Source organism: Haliotis asinina, chromosome 4 (assembly GCF_037392515.1).
Source record: "Haliotis asinina isolate JCU_RB_2024 chromosome 4, JCU_Hal_asi_v2, whole genome shotgun sequence".
Taxonomy (NCBI): domain Eukaryota; kingdom Metazoa; phylum Mollusca; class Gastropoda; order Lepetellida; family Haliotidae; genus Haliotis; species Haliotis asinina.
The window spans coordinates 54,012,355-54,039,598 of NC_090283.1; the positions used below are offsets into that span (position 1 = coordinate 54,012,355).

At 38.8% G+C, this 27,244-nt stretch overlaps 1 protein-coding gene across 6 annotated transcripts in view; it reads right to left on the reverse strand.

Annotated features, from left to right (window-relative positions):
* LOC137281670 (sodium/hydrogen exchanger 1-like) overlaps positions 1-26,773 on the reverse strand; it is a 105,646-nt gene extending 78,873 nt beyond the window's left edge. For 4 of the 6 annotated variants that reach the window (XR_010956753.1, XM_067813062.1, XM_067813061.1 and 1 more), the window contains exons 1-4: positions 26,677-26,754; positions 2,567-2,913; positions 1,044-1,089; positions 375-416 (exon numbers count right to left, since the gene is read on the reverse strand). Coding sequence is in view for 5 of the 6 variants with exons in the window: in XM_067813062.1 (XP_067669163.1) it covers positions 375-416; positions 1,044-1,089; positions 2,567-2,825 (347 nt within the window). In the remaining variant the exon portion in view is untranslated. Of the gene's footprint in view, positions 1-374; positions 417-1,043; positions 1,090-2,566; positions 2,914-22,038; positions 22,088-26,676 lie in introns of those variants that run through there. The other 2 variants (XM_067813063.1, XM_067813060.1) reach the window with 2 other exon arrangements.
* Between the last annotated feature and the right edge of the window lie 471 nt (positions 26,774-27,244).

A 27,244-nucleotide genomic window follows, 5' to 3' on the forward strand; every position in this document is an offset into this window, starting at 1 on the left:
GTGAGTTTTCAATTTAATACAGACGTTTTAACTTTCAGTGTGACATTTTTGTGTGAAATACTATGATTTTCGGGGACTCGAGTCTGGGTCAGATTTTATCCCTTGAGTACTCGAAACATATTTTTGCTACCTGTCAGAGCCCCAGTTCAACATGGTCAAGATATGCAGAATGTCATGGTCAAGATATGCAGAATGTCATGGTCAAGATATGCAGAATGGGTGATAAAGACAAGTGTATCACATTACCTGATTTTGATGCTATCTCAACAATTGGTCTACTGCTGAAATTTGGCATTAGAATCTTTCCCTGTATTTAGGTAGTAATGGGTAAATGAAAAAACTGCAAATACATGATGTAATATTATTCAACTTACATGAGAATAGCACCCATCACCGTTCCAATGAGGATGAGCAGGCTGCAACAAAGAAGTAAAATATAAATATAAAAAGCCAATGATGAATTTCCCTCCAAATATATTGGAACACCCAAATAGGGTGTCTACATAATGGTAACTGACTGGGTCTCTGTCAAGTATAAATTCTGTGGGAATGATTATTTGATGTTTGGAGGGCAAGGTGCTCTGATATGGGCATTTGATTTCCCCAGTATGTGCCAGTTTAAAAGAAACCCTATCCCTCTACTTGCACCTTCCACCCAATACAGCATAAAATAGGGGGTCTGCATTAGAGCTAGCTAAAATGATCAGAAATATGAGAAAATATTATAAATAAAAATATAATATAATAATGATTAAAAACAGTATTTATTTCCTTGCACAATATGCAAATTTAGGACTTTATTCAAGGTCTCCTTCTAAATTATGTAACAATCCTGTTTTTGTAACAATCCATAATCCATAATATATTCATTTCTGTCAGACACTTTTAGTCACTTTTGATCAAAGTTATGTCGACAATATATTTTCGTAATTGATCAATATTTAGTTAACGATTATCAATCTGTATGATTTATATTGACAGCCAGCTCTGACTAAGCATTTCTACATAAATGTGCTAAATGTTTTATTAAAAACCCATCTTACCAAGATTCTGGCAGCTTTGATGATAGGAAGTCTGCATAATGGAACCCTGAAATAAACAAACATCGATTATTTGCACATTTTCTAAACTTCAACTTATCTATATTCAAATAAGACTGAGAAAACATTAAACAGACCACCAGACTGAAAATCGAAATTGTAGATTGGTTGAAATATGCACTAGGCAGGTTTTTGATAGCCATTCTCACTATTTTAATTCAATATTTGAATACCTATTTAGAATAATGCGAAACATGATTGGTTGAAGCTGGGCTAATTAGCCAATGAGAATTGTTAGGCTAGTAGACATGGCTAAACTGACGATGGACTTCACACTAAAATCGCCGACTCTGATAATTAAATGAAATCTGATGCTTTTCATTGTATGACAGATCAAATCCATACTGATCAAATCGAGGGCCCAGTATCGAAAATCAAATGAGTCAAGGCTTGGGCGAATCGTTGCAGCCTTAGAGTTAAAGCACTACCCTGATTAATGTCTCAGATTGATTTCCATGATCATTCTCAGTTTCAAAGGGAGTATAAATCATCCATGTACTGATGAAGTGCAAGAGAGGTTTACAGTCACCTTACATTTCATACCACCGGGTACCCATTTATGGAAGGCGCTTTAAGAAAACAGTTTCTTGCCTTCAGCTCTCCTTCAAACGCTGGACCACATAATTATGTCACATCATGTAAAGATATTAACATCAATTAACAGCTTTACTTGGCGACGTACAGAACCCACTGTGCTAGTCAGTCTTTAATACAATTCAAGTGCTTTTCAGAAAGGTTCACAGAAAGCTTGCAAAGATTGCTAAACAAACCCAACCAAATTTGAAATTCAATGTACCACTAAAGCTCAATGTACAGAATAATTAAAAGATGGTATTGCATGGAATGCAGTCTCCAAACACAAAATCAAAATTGACTTCCATAATCTTTAAAAAATAATTTGAACAAAATAACATTTTTTTCATTATTTGCCTACAAGGGGCACTTTAGTTTCAAATCCTAGATAAATACCAATGATGATGACGTGCAGGACGTGGAGGAAGAGAAGATGATGATGAGGAGGAGGAGAGGTGGCAGAGGAAGATGAGAGGACGATGATGAGGAGGAAGAGGAGGTAGAGGAGAAGGATGATGAAGTGGAGGTGATAGAGAAGGATGATGAGGAGGAGGAGCAGGTGGAGGAGGAGACGAGGTGTAGGAGGAGGTGTAGGAGAAGAATGCTGCTGCTGATGATGATGATGATGACGATGCTGCTGCTGATGATAATGATGATGAGGACTAGGAGGTGAAGGAAGAGAGGATGGGAGTGAGGAGTGGATGAGGAGGTAGAGGGGAAGAAGAAGGATGATGATAAGGAGGAGGAAGAGAAGGTGGAGGTAGATAAGGAGGAAGAGGTGGAGGAGGAGGTAGAAGAGAAGATTGATGCTGCTGCTGCTATTGATGATGATGATGATGATGATGATGATGATGATGATGATGATGATTGTGATGATGATGGGGACAACTTACCCACTTTGCTGAGTCCTGCCAACAGAATGACGATGGTGAACAAGAGTGGAGCTCGGACATTGTGAAAGTGCAGACCTGCCACTTCAATCCCATGATGCTTCTCGTGGCCATCAGTATGACCACTGCTGCTTCCGTTGGGGTGGGTCTCAGTGTGATTGGTCAGCGAATTATTTATATGTTTAGTCGGCTCTCTGTCACATGTGACAAGAATGAAAACCAAGGCCAAGATGGCAATTTTCAGGGACCTACTGCAGGACATGATTGGCCCTTCTTGTGATCTTCATGAGACAATGAAAAGGTAATGTATTTTCAATTGCATACGTCTTTGGTGCTCAGATGTCGTCCTCCTGAAACCAAGTAGTCATTTTTTACTAACAGGAAATCACACATTAAACCTACACAAAACTTGGCATATGGACCAAAATACAGGATTTTTTTCGCTGGGCTTAAATTTAGATTTAATTTTGGGGTGTGTTGGGGTGACCCCCCTAAGCAAATGCAGAGTCTTTGATGTTCTAAATACTCTCTGTAGGGACAAGTCATTGTCTTAAATGTCAGTCAGTCCTCTCATAATAGTTTGTTTGTGTTTTGTATTAGTTACACTGTGAACTTTATCATTCACATGCACATTTATCCATTCGAGTAAACATTTTTAACATTTTCAACATTTTCAACATTTTCAATGTTGAACTTCTTTAACAGTTCCCTGAGTAAAGAGTTTTACAAAAACCTGATAATTTTTAATTTTATAAAATTATTGTGCATTTTTTAATTTCAGCACTGGGTTTAAATATGGTTAAGATATTTTATGACTAGAACAGTGATTTTCCATAAGCCCGCCAGTGAATGGGTAGGTATATTAAGCACATCTTGTGCTGGTAACAAGGGTGGACATAATTTAAAAATTGATAGTGTACTCCGGTACAGTGACACATGAAAAATCACTTGCCCTGAATTTTTTTCCTCTATACTGACCAATCTTCCTATTGATTTCTAAAAAAACCCAACATAATTAACATTGGAAAGCAGAGTGGACACCGATTCAGTGTGATACATACAAATTTTCTTGCCTGACAGAACAAAACTCTGAACTGGGACATCGGGCAATGGGTTATTGTAAATCAAGTATACATGACTCACTACAGGTGTATCAAGTATACATGACTCACTACAGGTGTATCAAGCATACATGACTCACTACAGGTGTATCAAGCATGCATGACACACTACAGGTGTATCAAGCATACATGACTCACTACCAGTGTATCAAGCTTGCATGACTCACTACAGGTGTATCAAGCATGCATGGCACACTACAGGTGTATCAAGCATGCATGACTCACTACCAGTGTATCAAGCATGCATGACTCACTACAGGTGTATCAAGCATACATGACACAATAAGGTGTATCAAGCATACATGACTCACTACAGGTGTATCAAGCATACATGACACACTACAGGTGTATCAAGCATACATGACACACTACAGGTGTATCAAGCAGATATGACATACTACAGGTGTATCAAGCATGCATGGCTCACTACAGGTGTATCAAGCATACATGACACAATACAGGTGTATCAAGCATACATGACTCACTACAGGTGTATCAAGCAAAACATGACTCACTACTGATGTATCAAGCATACATGACACACTACAAGTGTATCAAGCACACCTGCCAATGGATGATCATACCAAGCAGACACTTCAAGCACTTTTTCAAGCTGTTAATGACCACATCAGTGACATGGTCACTGAGCACCACGATCTGAACCCAAACATCACTCAAATATACATACTTAGAGACTGAAAGGAGAAATGATCAGCAACAATGCTACTACAATGCTATAATGAATTTACTGTGACACAATAAACGCACTTGAGTATAGGGTATAGAAAGTAGAGGACTTTATACAAAGTGTTTAGTTCCACCAAAACTATCATCTGATTTCAATACTTGAATCACCACACCCTTCCCATTAGGAATGAAACTGTTATCAAACTCCCAGAATCATTTTTGTATCCTGTTCCTTTCTTGGAATGTTTCCCTGCATCCTTGTCAGCAAACATTTCACTTGTCATGTCCGGCGTGGTCATACCCACTTGACATTTTTCAAGATCTACATTTGATCCACGGTCTTCAGGAACCTATTCTTGCTGTAATGGGTGACTAATGTGTTTGAATGGTCAGACTCGCTGACCCAAGGATTCACAGGATGCAAATTCTAGCATCCTGTACTGATGAGAACTTGACAATGGATGCAGCACAATTTATTAGCGCCATAGGGATGCAGAAAAAGTCCAAACATTTTTTTTTAAAAATCCCTGAGATTGCTACAAGATGGGATATGGTATCTTTTGCAGTTTAATTACAGAACAATTAATGTGATGATCATAATACACAACAGAATAGTATTGATAACAATATTTGGGTGTCTAGGACCACCATTTTGGAGTCCAGGTCCTCTGAAATCTGAGAGCATGAGTCCCAAGGCTCATGATGTCAATCACTGGACTGTCTGGTCCATACTTGTCCACTTTCATGGCCAATGAAGATCCAGTTTAGAATATTGATCTTCAGTAACCCATGTTTGCCATAAGAGGCGACAAACGGGATTGGGTGGTCAGGCTTGCTGACTTGGTTGACATATGTCATCAGTTTCCAGCTGAACAGATCGATGCTCATGCTGTTGATCACTGGATTGTCTGGTCCAGATTTGATTATTTACAGACCGCCACCATATGACTGGACGGCAGCATAAATCTGAACTCAGTCACTCACAATGTGTTTTCATGTCACTGCACTATTGCTGAGTGAAGTGAAAATACAAATGCAATAACCCTGTCATACCTTTTACCATGAAAGTAGTCACACTGCGGGGAAAAATACTGAGCTAGGACACAAATAAACAACAAACACCACACAGGCATTAAACACTTGAAGACACTTCACATTTAAAGGAGTGGTTTCCTGAAAATATGTGTGTGTGTAGAATTCAATTTTCTGTATCTAGTCCAGCAACTTCATCCTATCGTATCAAGTCTCCGTAACTTCAGGAAATGAAACATCCTTTGCTGCTGAATAGAATAAAGTTCTTATCTATAGACTGTAGACTAAACATATCGCTCCCCTACATACAGCAGTGTGTGTACTGCCACAGATTAAACTCCCAAATTAATGCAGCACTGTCTGCAAACACAGATATAGGCTGTCTGTCTGACAGTCCCAGGACCACATTATTTTCCATACTGTCAAGCCCTCCCTGCTTTAATGAAGCAAGTCTATATTTCTTCAGGTTCTGAATCGTCCATCTCTTTGGAGCTCCTTTTCAGTATAAATGGTTTTATTTATTACAATCACAATTATATATATTCAGCGACTATGTGATACGCTATGCCCAATAACACTGTCTCCTCTGCAGACAGGCAGCCTGTCTCACAGTCTCTCAACAACATTTTGTCCCTCTACTGGGTATATACAAACAGTCTTTCCTTTCCCTCCCCCAAACTTGGCAATGGGACTAACAGGGAGTTTCCCCAAGTACTGTATTTGATGGTCTCTGGGATGCCTACTCTTATTTTCTGAGGTCCTGCACTACAAATGGAAATCCCAGATACTTAAATATTAATATTAATACTATGTTGTAATATTGTTGCTGTCACATTACTGTTAATGTTATTTTGTATCATCACATTGTTACAATAATTAAACTGCAAATGACACCATCACCCAACTAGCAGCAAACTACTGATAACCTACTGTTACTTGATTGAAATTTTACAAAAGGTATTTGGACTTCTTCTGCGTGTCTCCATGGATCCGCCATTAAATTTCGTTGCATCCATTGTCAATTTTATGAAAACAGGGTTCAGGAAAGCGCATCCCATAAATCCCTGGTCTACTGTGAGTGAGTGAGTGAGTGAGTGAGTGAGTGAGTGAGTGAGTGAGTGAGTGATATGGCACACCCAGCAATATTCCAGCTAACTGGCAGCGGTTTGTAAATAATCCAGTCCAGAACTGGCAATCCAGTGATCAACAGCAGGAGCATCGATCTGTACAATTGAGAACCGATGACATGTGCCAACTAAGTCAACGAGCCTGACCACCCGATCCCGGGTGATGTTGCCAGAATATTGCTAAAAGCGTAATAAGACCATACTGATTTACTCACTCATTAATCAACAAATCATAAGCTGAGGGGCTTCAAGCAATTTACATCCTTTGATGATATACAGGGTATGATTTTGTTGTTTATAGTTCCTGCATAGTGTGCAACCTGGCTCATAGGTTTGAATGCACTATCAAAATTTTGCTTATATCAGAAAATATTGTCACTGGTTCTAAAAAACACAAATATTTCTTTAACCATTTTCATAAGAAGGGGACAGCATTGGTTAATGAAACGATAACTTTCTCGGCACTTATGCATTTCTCGAACACCTGGCTGTCCCCTTCTCTGCACTCCTCCCACATAAGAAACAGTGAAATGTGCAAATATTTTAATAATAGTTTCTTAAACAACCTGTTTATTCTTAGGACAAAAATTCTGCAAAAACCTCACAGAGTTGGTATGATGTTTTTGGATTATGATCAGCGTTACATTGAGTATATTATGTTTAAGACTTTTCTACTAAATTCTAGTTAGACTGCAATTCATTGGTTCGCTTTTGACCCAAACAGACTTCCGAACACATGATGACTGCTATAAGATGCAGAAGATTTGTTGTACCGAGTGTAACATGTTACTTAAGATAACCTGCACCAGTCATTCTTAACTACACAAGCGCAGGTTGGAACAGAAAAGTCACACTCCAACAAAGGATATCAATAACATCTAGTCAACAGTCAGTCGATGTTTGAGAACAACGTTGTGGAACTCTGACTGTGCCACATGGAATATGGGCGCTAAGAATGCCCTATTGACAGCCTTGCTTGTAATGTATTGTAATATGATTTGAAACCCTGACAAACACATCTGGTCAATGCCTGTCTGTTCAGTTGGGCAATGTTGAGTTTTGCATGTACTTGTGCATGACATTCTGCAGCTAACTCATTTAATGATTTATCTTCATGTCACCGCAGACAATAACAGCTCAGAAAGAGAGTAGGGTTTGTACATCATTATTGCCCATCAATCTAATGTTTAATGTTGTAACAACATTAACAACAGCAGTTATGCTAGACAGTTTCACATGTGATATGTCTTGTGAGCTGTATGTGTGATGCACATGTTTGTGGTGGTGATGTTGTTAGTGTGTTGTATGATGTGTGTGTGATGTATGTGTGTGCATGTGTGTGTGTTATGCAGAAGTGTGTGTGATGCATGGATAGTGTAGTGTGGTGTGACGCATGGACAGTGTAGTGTGGTGTGATGCATGGATAGTGGGGTGTGATGCATGGATAGTGTGGTTTGATGCATGGATAGTGTGGTATGGTGTGATGCATGGGCAGTGTAGTGTGGTGTGATGCATGGACAGTGTAGTGAGGTGTGACGCATGGGCAGTGTAGTGTGGTGTGATGCATGGACAGTGTAGTGAGGTGTGATGCATGGATAGTTTAGTGTGGTGTGACACATGGGCAGTGTAGTGTGGTGTGATGCATGGGCAGTGTAGTGTGGTGCGATGCATGGACAGTGTGGTGTGGTGTGATGCATGGACAGTGTAGTGTGGTGTGATGCATGGATAGTTTAGTGTGGTGTGACGCATGGGCAGTGTAGTGTGGTGTGATGCATGGACAGTGTAGTGTGGTGTGATGCATGGATAGTGTGGTTTGATGCATGGATAGTGTGGTATGGTGTGATGCATGGGCAGTGTAGTGTGGTGTGATGCATGGACAGTGTAGTGTGGTGTGATGCATGGACAGTGTAGTGTGGTGTGATGCATGGATAGTGTGGTGTGATGCATGGATAGTGTGGTGTGATGCATGGATAGTGTGGTATGGTGTGATGCATGGACAGTGTAGTGTGGTGTGATGCATGGATAGTGTAGTGTAGTGTGACGCATGGACAGTGCAGTGTGGTGTGATGCATGGATAGTGTGGTGTGATGCATGGATAGTGTGGTTTGATGCATGGATAGTGTGGTATGGTGTGATGCATGGACAGTGTAGTGTGGTGTGACGCATGGATAGTATAGTGTGGTGTGACGCATGGGCAGTGTAGTGTGGTTTGATGCATGGATAGTTTAGTGTGGTGTGATGCATGGACAGTGTAGTGTGGTGTGATGCATGGATAGTGTGGTTTGATGCATGGATAGTGTGGTATGGTGTGATGCATGGGCAGTGTAGTGTGGTGTGATGCATGGATAGTGTAGTATGGTGTGATGCATGGACAGTGTAGTGTGGTGTGATGCATGGGCAGTGTAGTGTGGTGTGATGCATGGACAGTGTGGTGTGACGCATGGACAGTGTAGTGTGGTGTGATGCATGGATAGTGGGGTGTGATGCATGGATAGTGTGGTTTGATGCATGGATAGTGTAGTATGGTGTGATGCATGGGCAGTGTAGTGTGGTGTGATGCATGGGCAGTGTAGTGTGGTGTGATGCATGGACAGTGTAGTGTGGTGTGATGCATGGATAGTTTAGTGTGGTGTGATGCATGGATAGTGTGGTGTGATGCATGGATAGTGTGGTATGGTGTGATGCATGGGCAGTGTAGTGTGGTGTGATGCATGGATAGTGGGGTGTGATGCATGGATAGTGTGGTTTGATGCATGGATAGGGTAGTATGGTGTGATGCATGGGCAGTGTAGTGTGGTGTGATGCATGGATAGTGGGGTGTGATGCATGGATAGTGTGGTGTGATGCATGGATAGTGTGGTATGGTGTGACGCATGGACAGTGTAGTGTGGTGTGATGCATGGATAGTGGGGTGTGATGCATGGATAGTGTAGTATGGTGTGATGCATGGGCAGTGTAGTGTGGTGTGATGCATGGGCAGTGTAGTGTGGTGTGATGCATGGACAGTGTAGTGTGGTGTGATGCATGGATAGTTTAGTGTGGTGTGATGCATGGATAGTGTGGTGTGATGCATGGATAGTGTGGTAACAGTAGTAGTAGTAGTAACAGGTTACACTCAGTGCAGGTAACAATAAATTGTCCAGCATCTTATAGCTGTCATCATGCATTTTAATTCCGAAGTACAAATCCATGCCAAAAGTTCTTGTCACGTGATGTCATATCCACAGACTTACATGTTATTTCAGTGTCACTCGAATAATTTTCATGAAGTGGTTTCAGGATGGATCTTCTTCAAATTTGACTGACAAATTTGAAATCATCTCTGCTCTACGCATACAATTTCACTTCAGTTCTCTCACCACTACTTAACTATGACATCACCCTTATCAACTTACGAATGGTTCCACGAAGCACAATCCCAGAGGCTGCCATGTCAAAGGAGTTGGCAGCATGTACGTATGGTAATTGAACGGTTGCCATTTATTAAATAAGCAACAGAAAATTAAACAGAAATTATGTGATCGTAGGTCATAATGATGATTCCTCGCAAATGTGCAAATTTGACTTGGATTTTATGAAAATCAAATGCAAGAAAAAATCATTTATTCTACGCTAAATTTGCATGTAATTCTATGGCAATGATATCAAGTGGCAAAGACTTTTGGCATACTTGGTGTGTAAGTCAATGTAACCAATATGTATCTAAACCTTAGTTAAGCCAAACCTTATAAGCTGAAGGAACAATGAAAACACACTGACATCGTATCAATCTTCCTTGCAGAAAGTCAAACATATTCAACACTCGAGGAAAAGGAAGCATAAAGTAGACAAATGAAATAAAAAACAAAACAAACAATAGCAATTGTATTTCTATCGGTCACAGGAACTCTATGTCCATTTTCAAGTGGTTTGATATTCTAGGCGACATGTAAACATCACTCCATTTGAGCAGACGTCCCAAGAAGAACATCTAGGACCCCATTCTCTCATAACAGGGCCTAAATTAATATTACACTAATACAATGGAACAGCCAAGGAATTATAACTAATTTTGAAAAACATCAAGCTTTTAGCCAATAATAATCATGATATTTAGTCTCAAAAAAGAGATGATCAAATGTTTGGTTCATACACGAGTGCTATCTGGACGTTAAAACACTTGCTTATCAAATCGAGTCCTGTTTTCGATTCCCAACATGGGTACAACGCAAAAAAACAATTTCTGGTAAACTGAAGCTGTGATATTGCTGGAGTATTGCTGAAAGTGGCGTAAAACTGTACTCACTCACTCACCGATTTGCAAGACTACCAAATTTAAACTATTGGTGGCACATTCATACTAGAAACACTATACGACCTTGTTACACTCAGTCCTAACTTCCAAGCTGTTGCAACCATTAAGATCTGGTTTACATTTGGCCTTGAGCAGCCCATGCTTGATGTAAGAGGCAACTATCCGGATCAGGTCAGAGTCCTTGACAAGCCTAGGTGCTGTTCATCACAGCGTTGTCTGGTCCACACCCGATTGCATACAGAAAGCCGCATATAGAGCTGGAATATTGCTGAGTGCACCATTAAACAAACAACTAACCAACCAAACAAGTTGTTAAACGATTTATATCACTGTATGTTATGCAGGGTTCACACAGGATTTCAAGACCAAAATGTTGTTGAAGGCTTGATCAAGCAAAATTAAGGCCAGTAAGACAAGCCATTATGTAAGCAAACCAAATGAAAATAATAACAAACACAACTTCTGAGCATTGTTACAGTCTTTTCGACTAATAAGGGTCCTACTGAATTGATAAATATGTCAGTTTACAAAGATAGTTAATAAATACTACGAGGCAAGATGTTCATGAATAATCAATATCCTCCTTGAGGAATTAACTCTTTGCTCTCTGCTAACGTTAGTTAGGTTCCTAAAATCATATGAATCATTTTGATGCAAACACTGCCTCGCCAGTTTACTGGTCAACAGAATCTGGTGACTGAAGTGATGCACTCGTCGGAAAACTGGCCAACGGTGTTGAATACATTAGCAGACACAATCTTCACTTCAAGCTTTAACTTGAAATTAAGTCTTTTTCCAGTTCTTTAAAGGCAAAAATAGTTTTTCCAGGCTTTTTAAGGCCAAATGCCCACATTAGAGGCTTTTTCAAGATTGTACCAACCCTGTAATGAAACGGTCGCTGCTCCATCACCTGCCTCTCAAATCAGGGATCTAGATACTCTCGACCCCCGAAGGTCCAGGGTAGAATAGGCTTTCAGCAAATCATACTTGCCCTACAAAAACAACTATGATTGTCGTAAGATGTGACTAACAGGATCGGGTGGTCAGGTTCGCTCACTTGGTTGACACGTCATCGGTTCCCAAATTACGCAGATTGATGCTCATGCTGTTGACCACTGGAATGTATGGTCCAGACTTGTTTATTTACAGACTGCTGCCATGTAGCTGGAATATTGCTGAATGCTGCATAAAACTAAACTCACTCACTCACTCACTCACTCACTCTAGATATTCTCACTGACATGGTTCTTAAACGATTTATGGTTACAGGAAACTTGATGGTCAAAATCCATTAAGAGTTTATCTGATCATAGTGCAAAGTACCAGAAAAACAATTGTTGCTCTTAATGAGGGGAGTAACACCTGCCTCCATTCAGCAACAGGTAAATATTTTGAAGTGTGTTCATCAAGTTCCATCTATCAATTATAGTGACAGTAGGGTAGCCCAGTGGTTAAAACGTCCACATCAGACCCGGTGTAACAGGCAAAACTTTCACCCTAGCCAAAATATTCCCCAGGGAAAATCTGGGTTAGGACAAAGTTTCTTCATGGAAACTATGGCCTCAGCCAGACTTTCCCAACTAGGCTCAATCTTCCCTGTGGAAACCTTGGCCTCAGCCAAACTTTCCCCACTAGGCTCAATCTTCCCTGTGGAAACCTTGGCCTCAGCCAAACTTTCCCCACTTGGCTCAATCTTCCCTGTGGAAACCTTGGCCTCAACCAAACTTTCCCCACTAGGTTCAATCTTCCCTGTGGAAACTTGGGCCTCAGCCAAACTTTCCCCACTAGGTTCGATCTTCCCTGTGGAAACCTTGGCCTCAGCCAGATTTTCCCCACTAGGCTCAATCTTCCCTGTGGAAACTTTGGCCTCAGCCAAACATTCCCCACTAGGATTGATCTTCCCTGTGGAAACCTTGGCCTCAACCAAACTTTCCCCACTGGCTCAATCTTCCCTGTGGAAACTTTGGCCTCAACCAAACATTCCCCACTAGGGTCGATCTTCCCTGTGGAAACCTTGGCCTCAAACAAACTTTCCCCACTAGGCTCGATCTTCCCTGTGGAAACCTTGGCCTCAACCAGACTTTCCCCACTAGGCTCGATCTTCCCTGTGGAAACCTTGGTCTCAACCAAACATTCCCCACTAGGCTCGATCTTCCCTGTGGAAACCTTGGTCTCAACCAAACATTCCCCACTAGGCTCAATCTTCCCTGTGGAAACCTTGGTCTCAACCAAACATTCCCCACTAGGCTTGATCGTCCTTGAGGAAACTTTGGCCTCAACCAAACTTTCCCCACTAGGCTTGATCGTCCTTGTGGAAACTTTAGCCTCAGCCAAACTTTCCCCACTAGGTTCGATCTTCCCTGTGGAAACCTTGGCCTCAGCCAGATTTTCCCCACTAGGCTCAATCTTCCCTGTGGAAACTTTGGCCTCAGCCAAACATTCCCCACTAGGCTTGATCTTCCCTGTGGAAACCTTGACCTCAGCCAGACTTTCCCCACTAGGCTTGATCTTCCCTGTAGAAACCTTAGCCTCAGCCAGACTTGCCCCACTAGGCTCAATCTTCCCTGTGGAAACTTTGGCCTCAACCAAACATTCCCCACTAGGGTCGATCTTCCCTGTGGAAACCTTGGCCTCAACCAAACTTTCCCCACTGGCTCAATCTTCCCTGTGGAAACTTTGGCCTCAACCAAACATTCCCCACTAGGCTCGATCTTCCCTGTGGAAACCTTGGTCTCAACCAAACATTCCCCACTAGGCTCAATCTTCCCTGTGGAAACCTTGGTCTCAACCAAACTTTCCCCACTAGGCTTGATCATCCTTTAGGAAACTTTGGCCTCAACCAAACTTTCCCCACTAGGCTTGATCGTCCTTGTGGAAACTTTAGCCTCAGCCAAACTTTCCCCACTAGGCTCGATCTTCCCTGTGGAAACTTGGGCTTCAACAAAACTTTCCCCACTATGCTCGATCTTCCCTGTGGAAACTTTGGCCTCAACCAAACTTTCCCCACTAGGTGCAATTGAGGCCACAGGGAAGATTGAGCCTAGTGGGGAAAGTTTGGTTGAGGCCAAAGTTTCCAAAGGGAAGATCGAGCCTAGAATCAACTCTAAAGGCTATATCTTTCCCTTTCTTGTTCTTATACCAAAGCTGGGAGATTCTGGCTAGCTATGCTATTTCTCATTCTATTTCTTGGTTTCCCAAACCTTGTTTTCATGTTTATGATGATCTTGTAAACGTCAGAAAAACAAGACCTAGCTATTCATGTGAACACATTGACAAGATGTTCATTTTGATGTCAAGTTTTGTCAACAACGTAGAGGTCATCTTCATCGTAATATGTAACAACCTAAAAAGTGGTCTTGCTAGGCCATCATCTCCCCCTTTTCATAGAAAACATAACAAAATAACGGGGAAAAGGGGAGGAAACTTTAGGTTAGCCCAAACTTTGGCCATGTAAAGAATACCCTAGGACAAATATTCCCTGAGGAAAGTTTGGTCTTGGCCAGATTCTCCCCTGGGAAAGAAATGGCCTGCTACACCAGATTCTTTACCCCTCATTGGTTCACTGTGTGAAGTACATTTCTGCTGTCCCCTGCACTAATACTGCCAGAACATTGCTAAAAGAATCGCAAAATCATACTCACTTCACCAAGCATAACTGAATTTTCGAGGTCAGTTCAAGGTGATTTGTGCAACAGTGGTCCCTATCCTATTGTTTTTAAAACCTTCTCTTCATTTGGAAATAGTGCAATGTCCCATGACAATATTCCAGATCTGACTGTCTGTCTTTCAGTATGCGGTACAGTAATAAACTGAAAGCTGATCAGGTGATGAATCATAAACAAATCATGATTTCCTGATGTACCTGACGCCATCTCGAAGACCTCTACAATTCCAGTGACCCTTGGTTTGGCTGAAGGGCAAATACAACTGGCACGGCCATATATCACTGAACACTGTCCTATCCCATCTAATCAAATATTCAAAAATGAATTTTCACCTAAATATCAGCGTTGTTATAGCAGAAAACCAAACTCGGCTCCAACATTTGGAACTTGAATACAATCCAATTTTGCAGATGCACATTTTAATGTTTCTGCTTAATGGCCACATACAGATTAACACAAGCCTCCAAAGCAGCCTGTACAAACTCGCGGACATTTTCCATTTACAAAACTGAAGAAGTCAGGATTTAATCAATTATTTTCTGTTGGAAAATTTCATGGAATTTCATGAACTGAAGGACCAAAATCACCCGTTTGTATACATGTAACAGTTGTTACACGTATGGGTCACAAGATGTTGAGGGTGTCAGCTGCATTTTTGTGCTGTGTCCTCACAACTGATGGAAGATCAATATTGATTTATCCTAGGCTATAATATTACAATGTTTTACCTTGGCCCTCCAAACTAGGGATTGGAATGAATCAAATTCGGCTGAGTTGGGCTTATGTCACCTCAGCATTATATCAGCCATATACAGACAAGGACAAGTGTACATTCATAAACATTTGAAGTACCAAGTCCAAATGACAGTATTATTTACAAACAGAATCATTGAAAAACAAGCATTTTATCATTCATAATCACATAATAACTATTGAGGGTGAAATAACTATTAAGACCGTCTATTGCAACATACTATTGCGATAGCAACAGATTATTGCGATACTATTGTGGTTGCGACAGTCTACTGCAACATACTATTGCGATAGCGACAGACTATTGCAACCAATATACTATTGTGGTTGCGACAGTCTACTGCAACATACTATTATGATAGCAACAGTCTATTGCAACCAATATACTATTGCGGTTGCAACAGTCTACTGCAACATACTATTGCGATAGCGACAGTCTATTGCAACATACTATTGCTATAGTGACAGTCTATTGCAGCCAATATACTATTGTGGTAGCAACAGTCTATTGCAACATACTATTGCGATAGGGACAGTCTATTACAACCGACATACTACTGCGATAGTGACAGTCTATTGCAACATACTATTGCGATAGCGACAGTCTATTGCAACATACTATTGCGATAGCAACAGTCTATTGCAACATACTACTGCGATAGCGACAGTCTATTGCAACATACTATTGCGATAGCGACAGTCTATTGCAACCAACATACTATTGCGATAGCGACAGTCTATTGCAACATACTATTGCGATAGCGACAGTCAATTGCAACCAACATACTACTGCGATAGCGACAGTCTTTTGCAACATACTATTGCGATAGCGACAGTCCATTGCAACATACTATTGCGATAGCGACAGTCTAATGCAATAGTCTGTTCATGCAGGTAAACAGGTCCAACTCTATTCGTTTTCAACAGATAGTCGTGAGCAAACTGACAGTGCCCAATATGATACTGTCGTAAAATTACCACATCACATTTGGATGTAATGACCCCAGTTACTTATACAGAGAAAATATGAGTGCTTTGAAAGTAGGTGCAAGTAATGAAATAGTGTAGATGTACTGTAATATGTAATAATTGCTTTTGTATCTGGATTAACCATGAAGATCCAGGTAAGAACTGATCTTCAGCACTCCATGCTTGTCCAAAGAAGTGAGTATCAAGGTCGGGTGGTCAGGAGAGGTGAACATCAAGATTGGGTGGTCAGGCTTGCCGACTTGGTTGATGCATATCCCAATTACATAGATTGATGCTCATGATGTCAATCACTGGACTGTCTCTTCTGAACTCAATTATGTACTGACTGCCATCATAAAAGTGCACCTTAAGCAAGCAAATTGTCCGGAACCTTAGATATCTCACAATGAGTTGAGATTTTAAGTCACAAAGGCAGCTAATTTCAGCCATGTGACATCATCAAGTTATTGATTCATAATAATTAAAGGTAAATCATAAAAAAAAATGTCCAAGAAGGACAGTAAAACAACTAGTTTATTACAGATTTAAATTTAAAACTATAATCTGTTATTATTTGATATTTATATAGCACACATATCCATTCAACTAGTGCTTGCTCAAGGTGCTGGTATTTGTTCACTCTATCATTGAATGTCCATCTAACCATCACATTGTATTATCAATATCAAATCCCTGGGGATCATACAACTCTTGCTGCCACTAGGACCACCAAGTTTATTGTGGCTCTCTCATCCTAATGAGGTATCCAGTTCACAGCTGGGCAGACTGGGACACATAGTCACAGTACTTTGTCCAAATTTAAAGCATGTTGCAGTACCCGCAACTATGCGTATTGATGCATTCATGTGGCCACCATCATCACATACCGAATCCCTGGGTCCTTTTAAGTACACAGGGTTGTGTACTGCACACTAGGGGTTGTGACAACACAGACAGAGTCTGCACACAAAGTTGACTCCAAGGGTTTTACACCAGGTCACAGGTGGGCTCAATCCCAACACCTCATCCTCGATGGATCACTAGCCTGGCGCTTTAGCCAGCTCACCCACTAATCAAATCTAAAGCATTTTGACTACAGATGACAAGACGATATAAACAGGCTACGTATATACTGCCAATAACCGAAGGTGGATCACAATCCTAGAGAGTGAGTATTGTTTTATACTGTGTTTAGCAATATTCCAGAACTATCACGGCACGGGACACCAGAAATGGACATCACACACTGAACCCATGTGCGGAAACGAACCCGGGTCATCAGCGTGATAACAAACGCGTTAACCACTAAGCTACCATGCTGCTTTAAACCACACTTATAAGAAACCATTGACACTTAAGTACTGGCTTCCTGCATGGACTGGCACCATCATTTCAGCTTTTAGCAGTTTAGACAGATCTAAGCATACATTAAAATGACACATATTCTAGTAAAAAGTTGATAAATTAACGTTTACTTTGAATGTTTCGGGACTTATGTAAAATTGGTGAATACTTTTGTCCTTTGCATGTTTTCATACATTATTTAGGCCACTAGTCACATTCTTTCAAGAATAAGAAAAAAACAAAAGTCATTTTCTCCACTCAAAAACTAAAATCCCAATGTTTTTACTGGCTACAAACGTAAACTTACAAGGACATACTTTTTTAGATTGTGCCCCATGCAGGGGTTCAAAAATCCCATTGCCCGATGCCCAAGACAAGTCAGTTTTCATTTTGGGCCAACAAATATTGGCATCTTACTTGTCCGTGGGCTACTAGATAATTTCCACTTAAGGTTTCAAACTGCAAATAAACTTTGATTTCATTTCATGTCTGCCCGAAACGTAGTTATTAAATTTTGCAATGATAATAAAGTTGGGTTATCTTTCTTGGCTATTTATGACTTTGCGATAAATAGTCCAGTAAACATTAACAGCAAATATCATGTTGATTTATTCTTTCATAATGTCATCATCATGATTTTGTCAGAAAAATCAGGGCAAGTGAAGAATTAGTCAAGTTACTTTCTTCAAGTCACATGCCCTATGGTAAATGGCGTTTAAAAACATTTTTGAACCCCTGCCCATATGCACTTCATAAACTGCCAAAAGTAAAATACTTTTAGTATTTAGAAGGAATATTGGTTTGACTTGTAATTTGTTTTCCCAACTGCATTCAGGTTTTCTGAGGACAAAAATCTATATATCAGAAACAAAATTGGTCTGGTGTTATATTTGTGCATGCAAGCATATTTCTACATTAATTGAAAACCCTGCTATTGACTTTCAAACACATTAAAAAGTATGTCAAATTTTCATATTTTTGAACACATAATGTGCATATTCAAAATGTTCAAATCAAATAGTCATTACTCATCAGTCAAACATGATATCATGTTGGCACTGGTGGCAGCTGCAAGGCCATACCTCGACAAAAACTGCCCTGAATACGTCAACATCATTTATCGTACCTCACAAAAAAATGCCCTTTTCTGACTGACTAAGCGCTCTTTCTGTTATTTTCAGTGTACCCTGCTGTCAATAGTAATTCATTCGGTACTTCGTGGTAGTACTTCTTTGTCTCAAATAACACAGAATCATGCATGATGCATGGAAATTACCAATTTTTGCAAATGCAAATCGACAGAAGGGAGAGAACTCTAAACTGCAAAATCTAGTGGTGGCTATTAAAAGATTTGCCTCTCATTCCAATAAATATATTTTAACAAAAAATTGAAATGTAGTTCCTGTGAATACCAAGAAGGGGAATTAGACCCCAGTGACTTTATTAAGACAATACCTGCAGGAAAAACAGTTAGACACAAGGTTTGAACCGTTTGATTCACAAAGGTTGACTGAATATCCATTACCAATGCTTCAAACAGTTCAAAGATAATATTGAGTTGTTCGGTAAGATAAATACCTTGTTCAGTGGTCCCTCAGGACCCGTGGGTTGATGTATAAACAAACATAGAGGGTACATTAACCCATGTCCTGTCCCGAGAGTAGTGAACAACATATAATGTTCAATAAGACATTAAATTATTAGCCACAGTTAGACCAAGATATAACATAGCCTCTGTACCATGGACCAAGTAATTGAAGGTTATGTGACTTGTCCATCATGCTACAGCAATGTCAGAATAGACTCGGTTATTACAAAAAAAAGCCCGTGAAGATCCGTGTTAGAATTGATCTTCAGCAACCCATGCTTTTCGTAAGAAGGGATTGATAGTATGAGTGATAGGAACCGGTGATCAGGCTGGCTGACTTGGTTGACACATGTTATCATACGCCATCTGCACTGATTTCCGTCCGATCCAGTCATCCGTGAAAAATGGATGCAGTTTCTTTGCAATCCACCGATATAATAACACGTCAAGTGTATAAGTAGCACACCTGCCTGTCTGTGTAATGACATAATGTGAAAGAAACAGAACCCAGGTGCATGATCCATAAATCAATGTATTCTGTTTATGGTTTACAGCCTGCTGGGTGTTAAATTCAAATTGAATGTGGTCAATGATTGAAGTTGTGTACTGCATATTGTAATTAACAGACAGGTAGGCAGACATGTAGGTGTCAAAAATACATACATTGAGTTTGTCAGTGACAGAGACAGCTTGTCACAATCAACATAGTTTCTAATGTTTATGTAGACATGCATTAAATCATTTCAATTTTCAAGCTGAGCAATTTTAGAAATGAAATTAGTATTTCTAATGCTACACTTTCTTGGTTTGCAAATGGGAGGGTATGAGACCAGTCTACAAGGTCTATATTCGTTACTGCAAAGACAGGATGCTTTTAATCACAAGAAACATCTCTTGTTTACCGTAGCAATAATCCTTGCATGCATCATATGTTGTGTCTGTCCAAGTTGCCTTCCTGGATTAAGTCACGTGAACCTAATCACTGCACATGAATTATGGGTGCAGCGCAGATCAGATGGCGTCGAAACCACTTCTTCCCCCAATGGTGGAGGAAAATTAGTGAATCGTTTGAACTGCGATTTTGTAGGCATTTTTTTATCATGTTATTTCTCAACTTTATAAACTGAATTTGCATTTTTGATAATTTCTTTCTGTAAGTCCATATTGAAAGGTATAAGAATCTGCAAAATTGTGTTTTGCATTGCATGTGACCTTTAATGACAGAATATTTCTAAATCTGACGTGATACCTGACTGAGTGTGTTTTTGTTTTATTTTTAACATCGTTTCAAATGTGGTTTTTAAGCCAGCCCCATTACCTGACCCCTAAAATGAGTATCAAAATGGTATGTTTTGAGCAAAAGCCAATCCCCCTGCATCAGACAGACTGGCAGTTACGGTTGCTTGTATATCGCTTACGTGGCATTACAAAACAACAGGAAACAATCCCGTTTGTGAAGTCACAGGAAACAGCTGATCAGATTGGCTGAATTTTAAAAAAAATATTATTGTGTGTAAATAGGTAGGTACAGAACTTAATAATGTTTAAGGGCAAAATAATATGAAATAATGAACACTGTATACATTGACTTGTATTGTATTGATCATTCATACCAAAGTGGCTGTAATCGTCGTAAACTTCATGACAGGTGTATCGCTAACCTGTAAGATCACCCGGACAGGGCACTGACGACCAGAAAAATACTTTCATGAAATTGTGTCTCATAGATAAGAGGACCCCATTCTACAGAAAACATTTCTTGGTCCTCAAAATTTGCCTTATACACGGTAATATACGGTATATTATTCTTTTTCATTTTCTTGCATAATTAATCATTATTGGTTTAGGTTTGCATTAATCAATTCAAAACATATATATATAAGTGAAAACTCTGACACCTGCATATCAGCTGTGAAGATAAACTTGACATTTAACTTTGAAAAAAAAAAAAAAAACGGAAAGAGTTACAAAAAAGGAAATGTAATGTAGTACAATCTGAAATATTTGTATGGCATACAAAGTCCATTTTCAAAGTCCACTTTCAATAGTTATATAAACGAAAACCCCGTTGGCATGCAGATGAAAGACCCCATCTCGGTTTCCTTGGCTAGCAGTGAGTCAGCCTTGTCAAGTGAGCAATGATGCACACTCAGCTCATGCTAAAACACACAGGGACTTACCTTGAGTCCTGTATTTGATGATCCCTGTGACTCATCCTCTTACCTTTCAGGGGTGGGGGATTACAAAATAGGGGTACCAGACACGTAAATAGTAACATTAATACTATGTTGTAAAATTGCTGCAATTCAGTCACCGTTATTGTTATTGGTCTCATCACAGTAAATAAAATGCAAATGATATCATAACCTCGCTAGCAGCAGACTCAGTGATAACTTATTGTTACTTGATCAACATTTTAAAAAAAATAGATGTTTTGATGTTACTGACCGATATTGCATTTCTGTAAGATGGGAGTTTACGTTACTTGTCCTGGGACTACCGAGCTCTCTGATTGGTCAATATTACAATCAAAACACAAAGTTCATGTTAATGAGGAGAGATTTCTCAGTGCCAGCCAGTTGTAAAACATATGGATTGTGTCTTTTTCTTATCAATTCATATGCAACCTTTTAAGTATAAATTTTCATGAATATTCAATCGACAAACATCATGTAAATCGCAGAAGACACCGGACATGGGCTTCACACAGTGTACCTAGGTGGAGAACCGAACCTGAGTCTTCAAACTGATAAATGAACACTTTAACCACTAGGCTACCTTACTGTCAATGGACATGGCCCAGTCTTACTCTACAAATAACATATGATGCTATTACAGGCAATCCACTGTGTTTACAACTGGTTTCTGTCAGAAATTATCACACATGCTATTTACTATCAAAATTAGGTTGCAGTGCATGAGATAGAAAAACATGCACTTTTGCTGTTGGAATGCAAATGTCGGACATGTTTCAGTGTCAGTTCCATCTCTGTGAGTCTCAGCCAATCCGAGGATGAAATATATGAAGCACAACCATGTCATCATCACGCTGTATATATACACAAGCTATCACTGAAGCCATCAATTATCAACACACCATATCAATATCCATTCACGAATACTTTCATTACAGACATCACACTGTGAAGGTCATCTGCATATCTGACAATTACACAACTCAGAGCAATTGTCTGTCTGGGAAACTATCTCGCGATAATTCTTTCCTTCCTTCTCAATGCATTTACACCTATGCAGAATATGTTAGTAATTTTATGTACTACTATATTTAATATTTTTTACATATTTCTGTTATTTTTGTGTTTAGTTATTTTGTGTCTTGTTTTTATTTCATTTGGTGTCTATTTTTTGCAACTTATGCATTGAAAATGCATCAAAAGAAAGTGATTATCTAGTACTTTCAACTTAATTATTGAAGATGCAATGATATTAAGTGCACTTAACAACTAATCAATGATGCATTTTGAAAATTTAGATTTGTGAAGGACAGAAAATATATGTACATGCATTACTCATGAAAGGTTAAATACTTTTTGATTAGCACCCCATCAGCATATTTTTGTCTCTTTCATATAAGGTTCTATGAGCCTTGTGTGAACATCAATTAAACTTTAGAAGCTACTTAGTGAGTGAGTGAGTGAGTTTAGTTTAACATTGCTCTCAGCAATATTCCAGCAATATGGCAGCAGTCTGTAAATAAGTCAACAGCATGAGCATCAATCTGCGCAACTGGGAACCAGTGACGTGTCAACCAAGTCAGCATACCACCTGATCCTGTTAATCGCCTCTAGTGACAAGCAGAGTCGACTTTTATGGCAAGCATGGGTTGCTGAAGGTCTATTCTACCCCGTGACCATAATGGGTCAAATCTAGTTAGTAAAACATACATCCAGAATCGTTCTAACTTGGCCCCTTTAGCTTAGAATGTTATGTACACCTTTCAGAAACAAATACTGCCGAAACGAATTCTTTCATCCCAAATTTGTTCATACTTCACAACAGAATTAACATAATGTCTCAGTCGTATCTGAACACATATACTCAAACGCATAAGAAACATTTTTTTTTATCCAAACTGGAAACAAACTTGGTACCCAACACTGCATTTTTGGCAAAAGGCCTGATGGTGTTATCAATAATTATATTTTTGCATTTTGAAAGTCTTGAGAAAAAGCACATCAATAGAACTAGAAGAAATCACCAAAAGACACCGTACCAATGGACGTGTGGTATCATGCATGCACTTCTGGTGAAATTGAACATGCACAAATTGTCACCAAAATTGGTAGGTATAAGAGTGCACAAAAGTGGGATCTATCAGCCCTTGTTCAAGAATGCCACATTTAATTCAAACTGATAGAAACCAGGCTAGTGTATGTCTGTCCAAAATGTTGCCCGACATTTCCATCAAAACATAAGCTTGATTTACCACCATGTTACTTTTGCATGTGAGTGTATTTGTACAATGGGATTCATCAGCATTTCTTTTGCTGTTAAGTATATTTCACCATTTCTCACCTTGCTACAACTAGGTTCTACAGCACCAACTTTGACATACGACCACATAGGGATACTTGCTTAAACTTATGCTTAGTCTCTGAAATAATTATTTTTTTAAAGTTTGTGTAAATTGAAATGGTTTCCATCGAGGTGGGTGATTCAGAAAAAATCTGGACCTCTTCACTGAGGGCTTCTGTATTACACAATGGGCTTGCTGACATGAACAACGTGGTCCATGGAGACAGACTATGTAATGTTTTAGTATTAACTTTCCAGGAGTATTACATAGCTTTGTGCAAGTCATGATTACTCACAACAAATTTGGAGGCCATTTTCTAAATTTGGGAGCTTTGATACAATAATACAGTCGGATATGTTTTATAATTACTATTTCATTTAATTATAACACTTCATATTTATATTTATGAAAAGGGGATGAGTATTTAAGAAATAGTGAACAATAGATATTCAAGGTGATGTATCAGATTTTCATAGTGAAAATATTGTTTCACATTTTTTCTTATTGTTTCCTGCAAGTAACAGGGATATTTATCTTAACCTGACATTTCCTTTCAATCCAAAACCTGAAATTCGTTGGTTAAAACAGGCTGTTCTTGATGTATCAAGATTACCTATACAAGCTACGACGAGACAATTATAGTATAAACGTGTGCTGAAATACCACTAATTTGTTTCTTAAAAATTCTTCTTAGGCCAGACCAATTTTATTTCTTGTTTTACGGATCTGCCTGCCATACTTTTTCAAGAATGAGACAAAAAATAAAAATGTATTTCCCCCGTTCAAAAAATAAAATCCTAATGTTTTTATTGGCTAAAAATGTAAACTCACAAGAAAATACTTTTAGGGGTTTTTTTCACCCATTTTCATTTCATAAATTGCCAAAAGTAAAATATTTTGAGTATATAGAAGGAATATTACATTGATTGGAAACTTTACTTTTATTTTTTTTCCCGCCTGCCTTTAGGTTTTCATAGGACAAACATCCTTAAAACAAGAAATAGAATTGGTCTGGCCTTACTATCCTTTTTCATACAGACCCTGAAGCAAATGTATCCAAGAAAGAAAATGTGGCAAGTCTGTATCAGCACAGCTTCTGAAAACGAAGAAGTCTCAGGGCTCCTGTTTGTCTTCCCTTTTTCTCTCTACTATGAACTTTTTCTGTGAAATATGTTCATTTCAGAGACTAATTGTTAGTCTATCCTTTTACATTCCTTCATACAATTTAACATATCATACATGTTATTTAGTTCATTAACATGTGAAGAAAGTCGTGTGAAGTTCAGAGTTAGAATGCCTTTTTAGCAGGTAATCGTTGTTGAAAAACAAGTGACGAGACCTGAGGTGGGTGACCCCTGATGATTAGGTTGGTATGATACACAATACCCCAGTTGTGTAGATTAATCATGGAGGCTATCACGGGCTTGTCTGCTCCAGAGATGATTATTTACAAACTGGAATATATCTCATGGCGAGTGGTTATAAGTATAAGATCACTGCTATGATCTTGATGAGTACAGACTTAAAATTGAAATCTCTTTCCACCCAATGCAGATGATAACTATATATATATATATATTCTCTAAATACAGATTTTAAAAAGTTTCAAATGGATGTGTTATGAACATGAAGTGACCCAATGTCATCCTCTCAAATATAAAAAGACTGAGGCATGCCATTTCGTATGTAGTGTAAGATTTTGTCACTGCTGTAATCTGTCTAAAAAGCATGTCCAACAAGTAAATCTAAAATTTTGTTTTTAGTGTCATAAACATTACAATTAACACAATAGTGGCTAAACGTAAAACTGATATATGCCATGGTTAAACGTAAAACTGATATATGCCTGGTTAAACGTAAAACTGATATATGCCTGGCTAAACGTAAAAATGATATATGCCAGGTTAAATGTAACACTGATATATGCTAGGCTAAACGTAAAACTGATATATGCCAGGCTATACGTAAAACTAGTATATGCTAGGCTAAACGTAAAAATGATATATGCCAGGCTAAACGTAAAAATGATATATGCCAGGCTAAACGTAAAACTGAGATATGCTAGGCTAAACATAAAACTGACAAATGCCTGGCAAAAACGTAAAACTGATATATGCCAGGCTGAACGTAAAACTGATATATGCCACTTCACTGAGTTATAAGAGAAAGTCATGTGTCAGATTTACATGTCTATACACCAGGTATATACATGTACTTCTAAAATTGTTTTCTTTACAAAAATCAGTTAATACTGATTTTTAAAATATTATCATGCAAATAATAATTGAACAGATGGGACTCAGATTTTAAATAACTCTTTACCTTTTACATATCCTTAATCAGAATGGAATGATACCCAGTAGTGTAACTAGTAAACATTCAGAGTGTTTCTGAACATGACAGTAACACCTCTTAATACTATTACTGAACAATTATTATTAAATTTGCAAAGTTTGCAGTGTATGACCTTATAAGTCTCTCTCTCTTTCATCAAGTTTCTAAGCCACATAGTATTTGTCAGTCAGAAAGGATTATGACAACAAATATGCATTAAAGTATATATGCGAAAATGTCTTCTGAGATAGTCACATCATGGCAATGATATTGCTACTTAATTAGTAAAACTAATATTAGTATCTAATATACTTAATAATCTCTCCTATACAAAAACGGTCAACAACTGATGTACTCATTTTATCAGTAAATACACCTGTTGTTCATGTGGAATTTCATTATCTAAATATTTTTCATTTTTCTTCATTATTAACACAAATAACAGCGTCTTGCAGTACAAGTTGTTTAGAGCCCCGTCTAAGACTGCTCGCCACACACGCTACGAGAGCTGCGATGAGATACTCTTGCAACAGGTCGCCGAGCAATGAATTTTCATGAATAAACACATTCTCTCACACCGACATCCAACTGTTCATCTAATTTCAAACAGAAATATAGATTTTGTCGACAAATGCATCACTAGTAATGCCTGTTGTCCTTACCTTTTCGACAAACTAATCCTTACTATCCGAATGCTTCCACTGTACTACTCCCTGGGCTAAGAGCAGTGTGTTTTTCTTCCGTGTTGAAACGGAAACTGGCGCTTTATAACGAATAAGGGGGAAATAACTCCAAAAGCCAGCATATTTTAAAGTTCCCATAAAAGGCTCCTTCTGCCCAAACGTGTAACATAAAATCCCTGTGAAACAATTTTACCCAACTGATCAAACATCAAGTGACAAAGATTTCTCTAATTCATACTTTTTGACAGTTTTTTCGATTACTATCAAAATCTCACATTGGCAAAATATGTATAGTCTGGAGACTAGAGGGCAAGATCTTTCAATCATCACACAATTAACGTCTTTCACAGAATAAAGAAATTGTATATCCATAAAATTATCTTTTGTCATCACACAATTAAGATTAAAACTAAATATGTCACAATCTGACATAAATGCCTCAGATGAACATAGATCTTCACGACCTTTGAAGTCAAATTAGGCAGTGCTCCATCGCCATCACTTATAGTTGAAAGTCAAGTTTTGAATTTTTCTGATCGTAAATCAG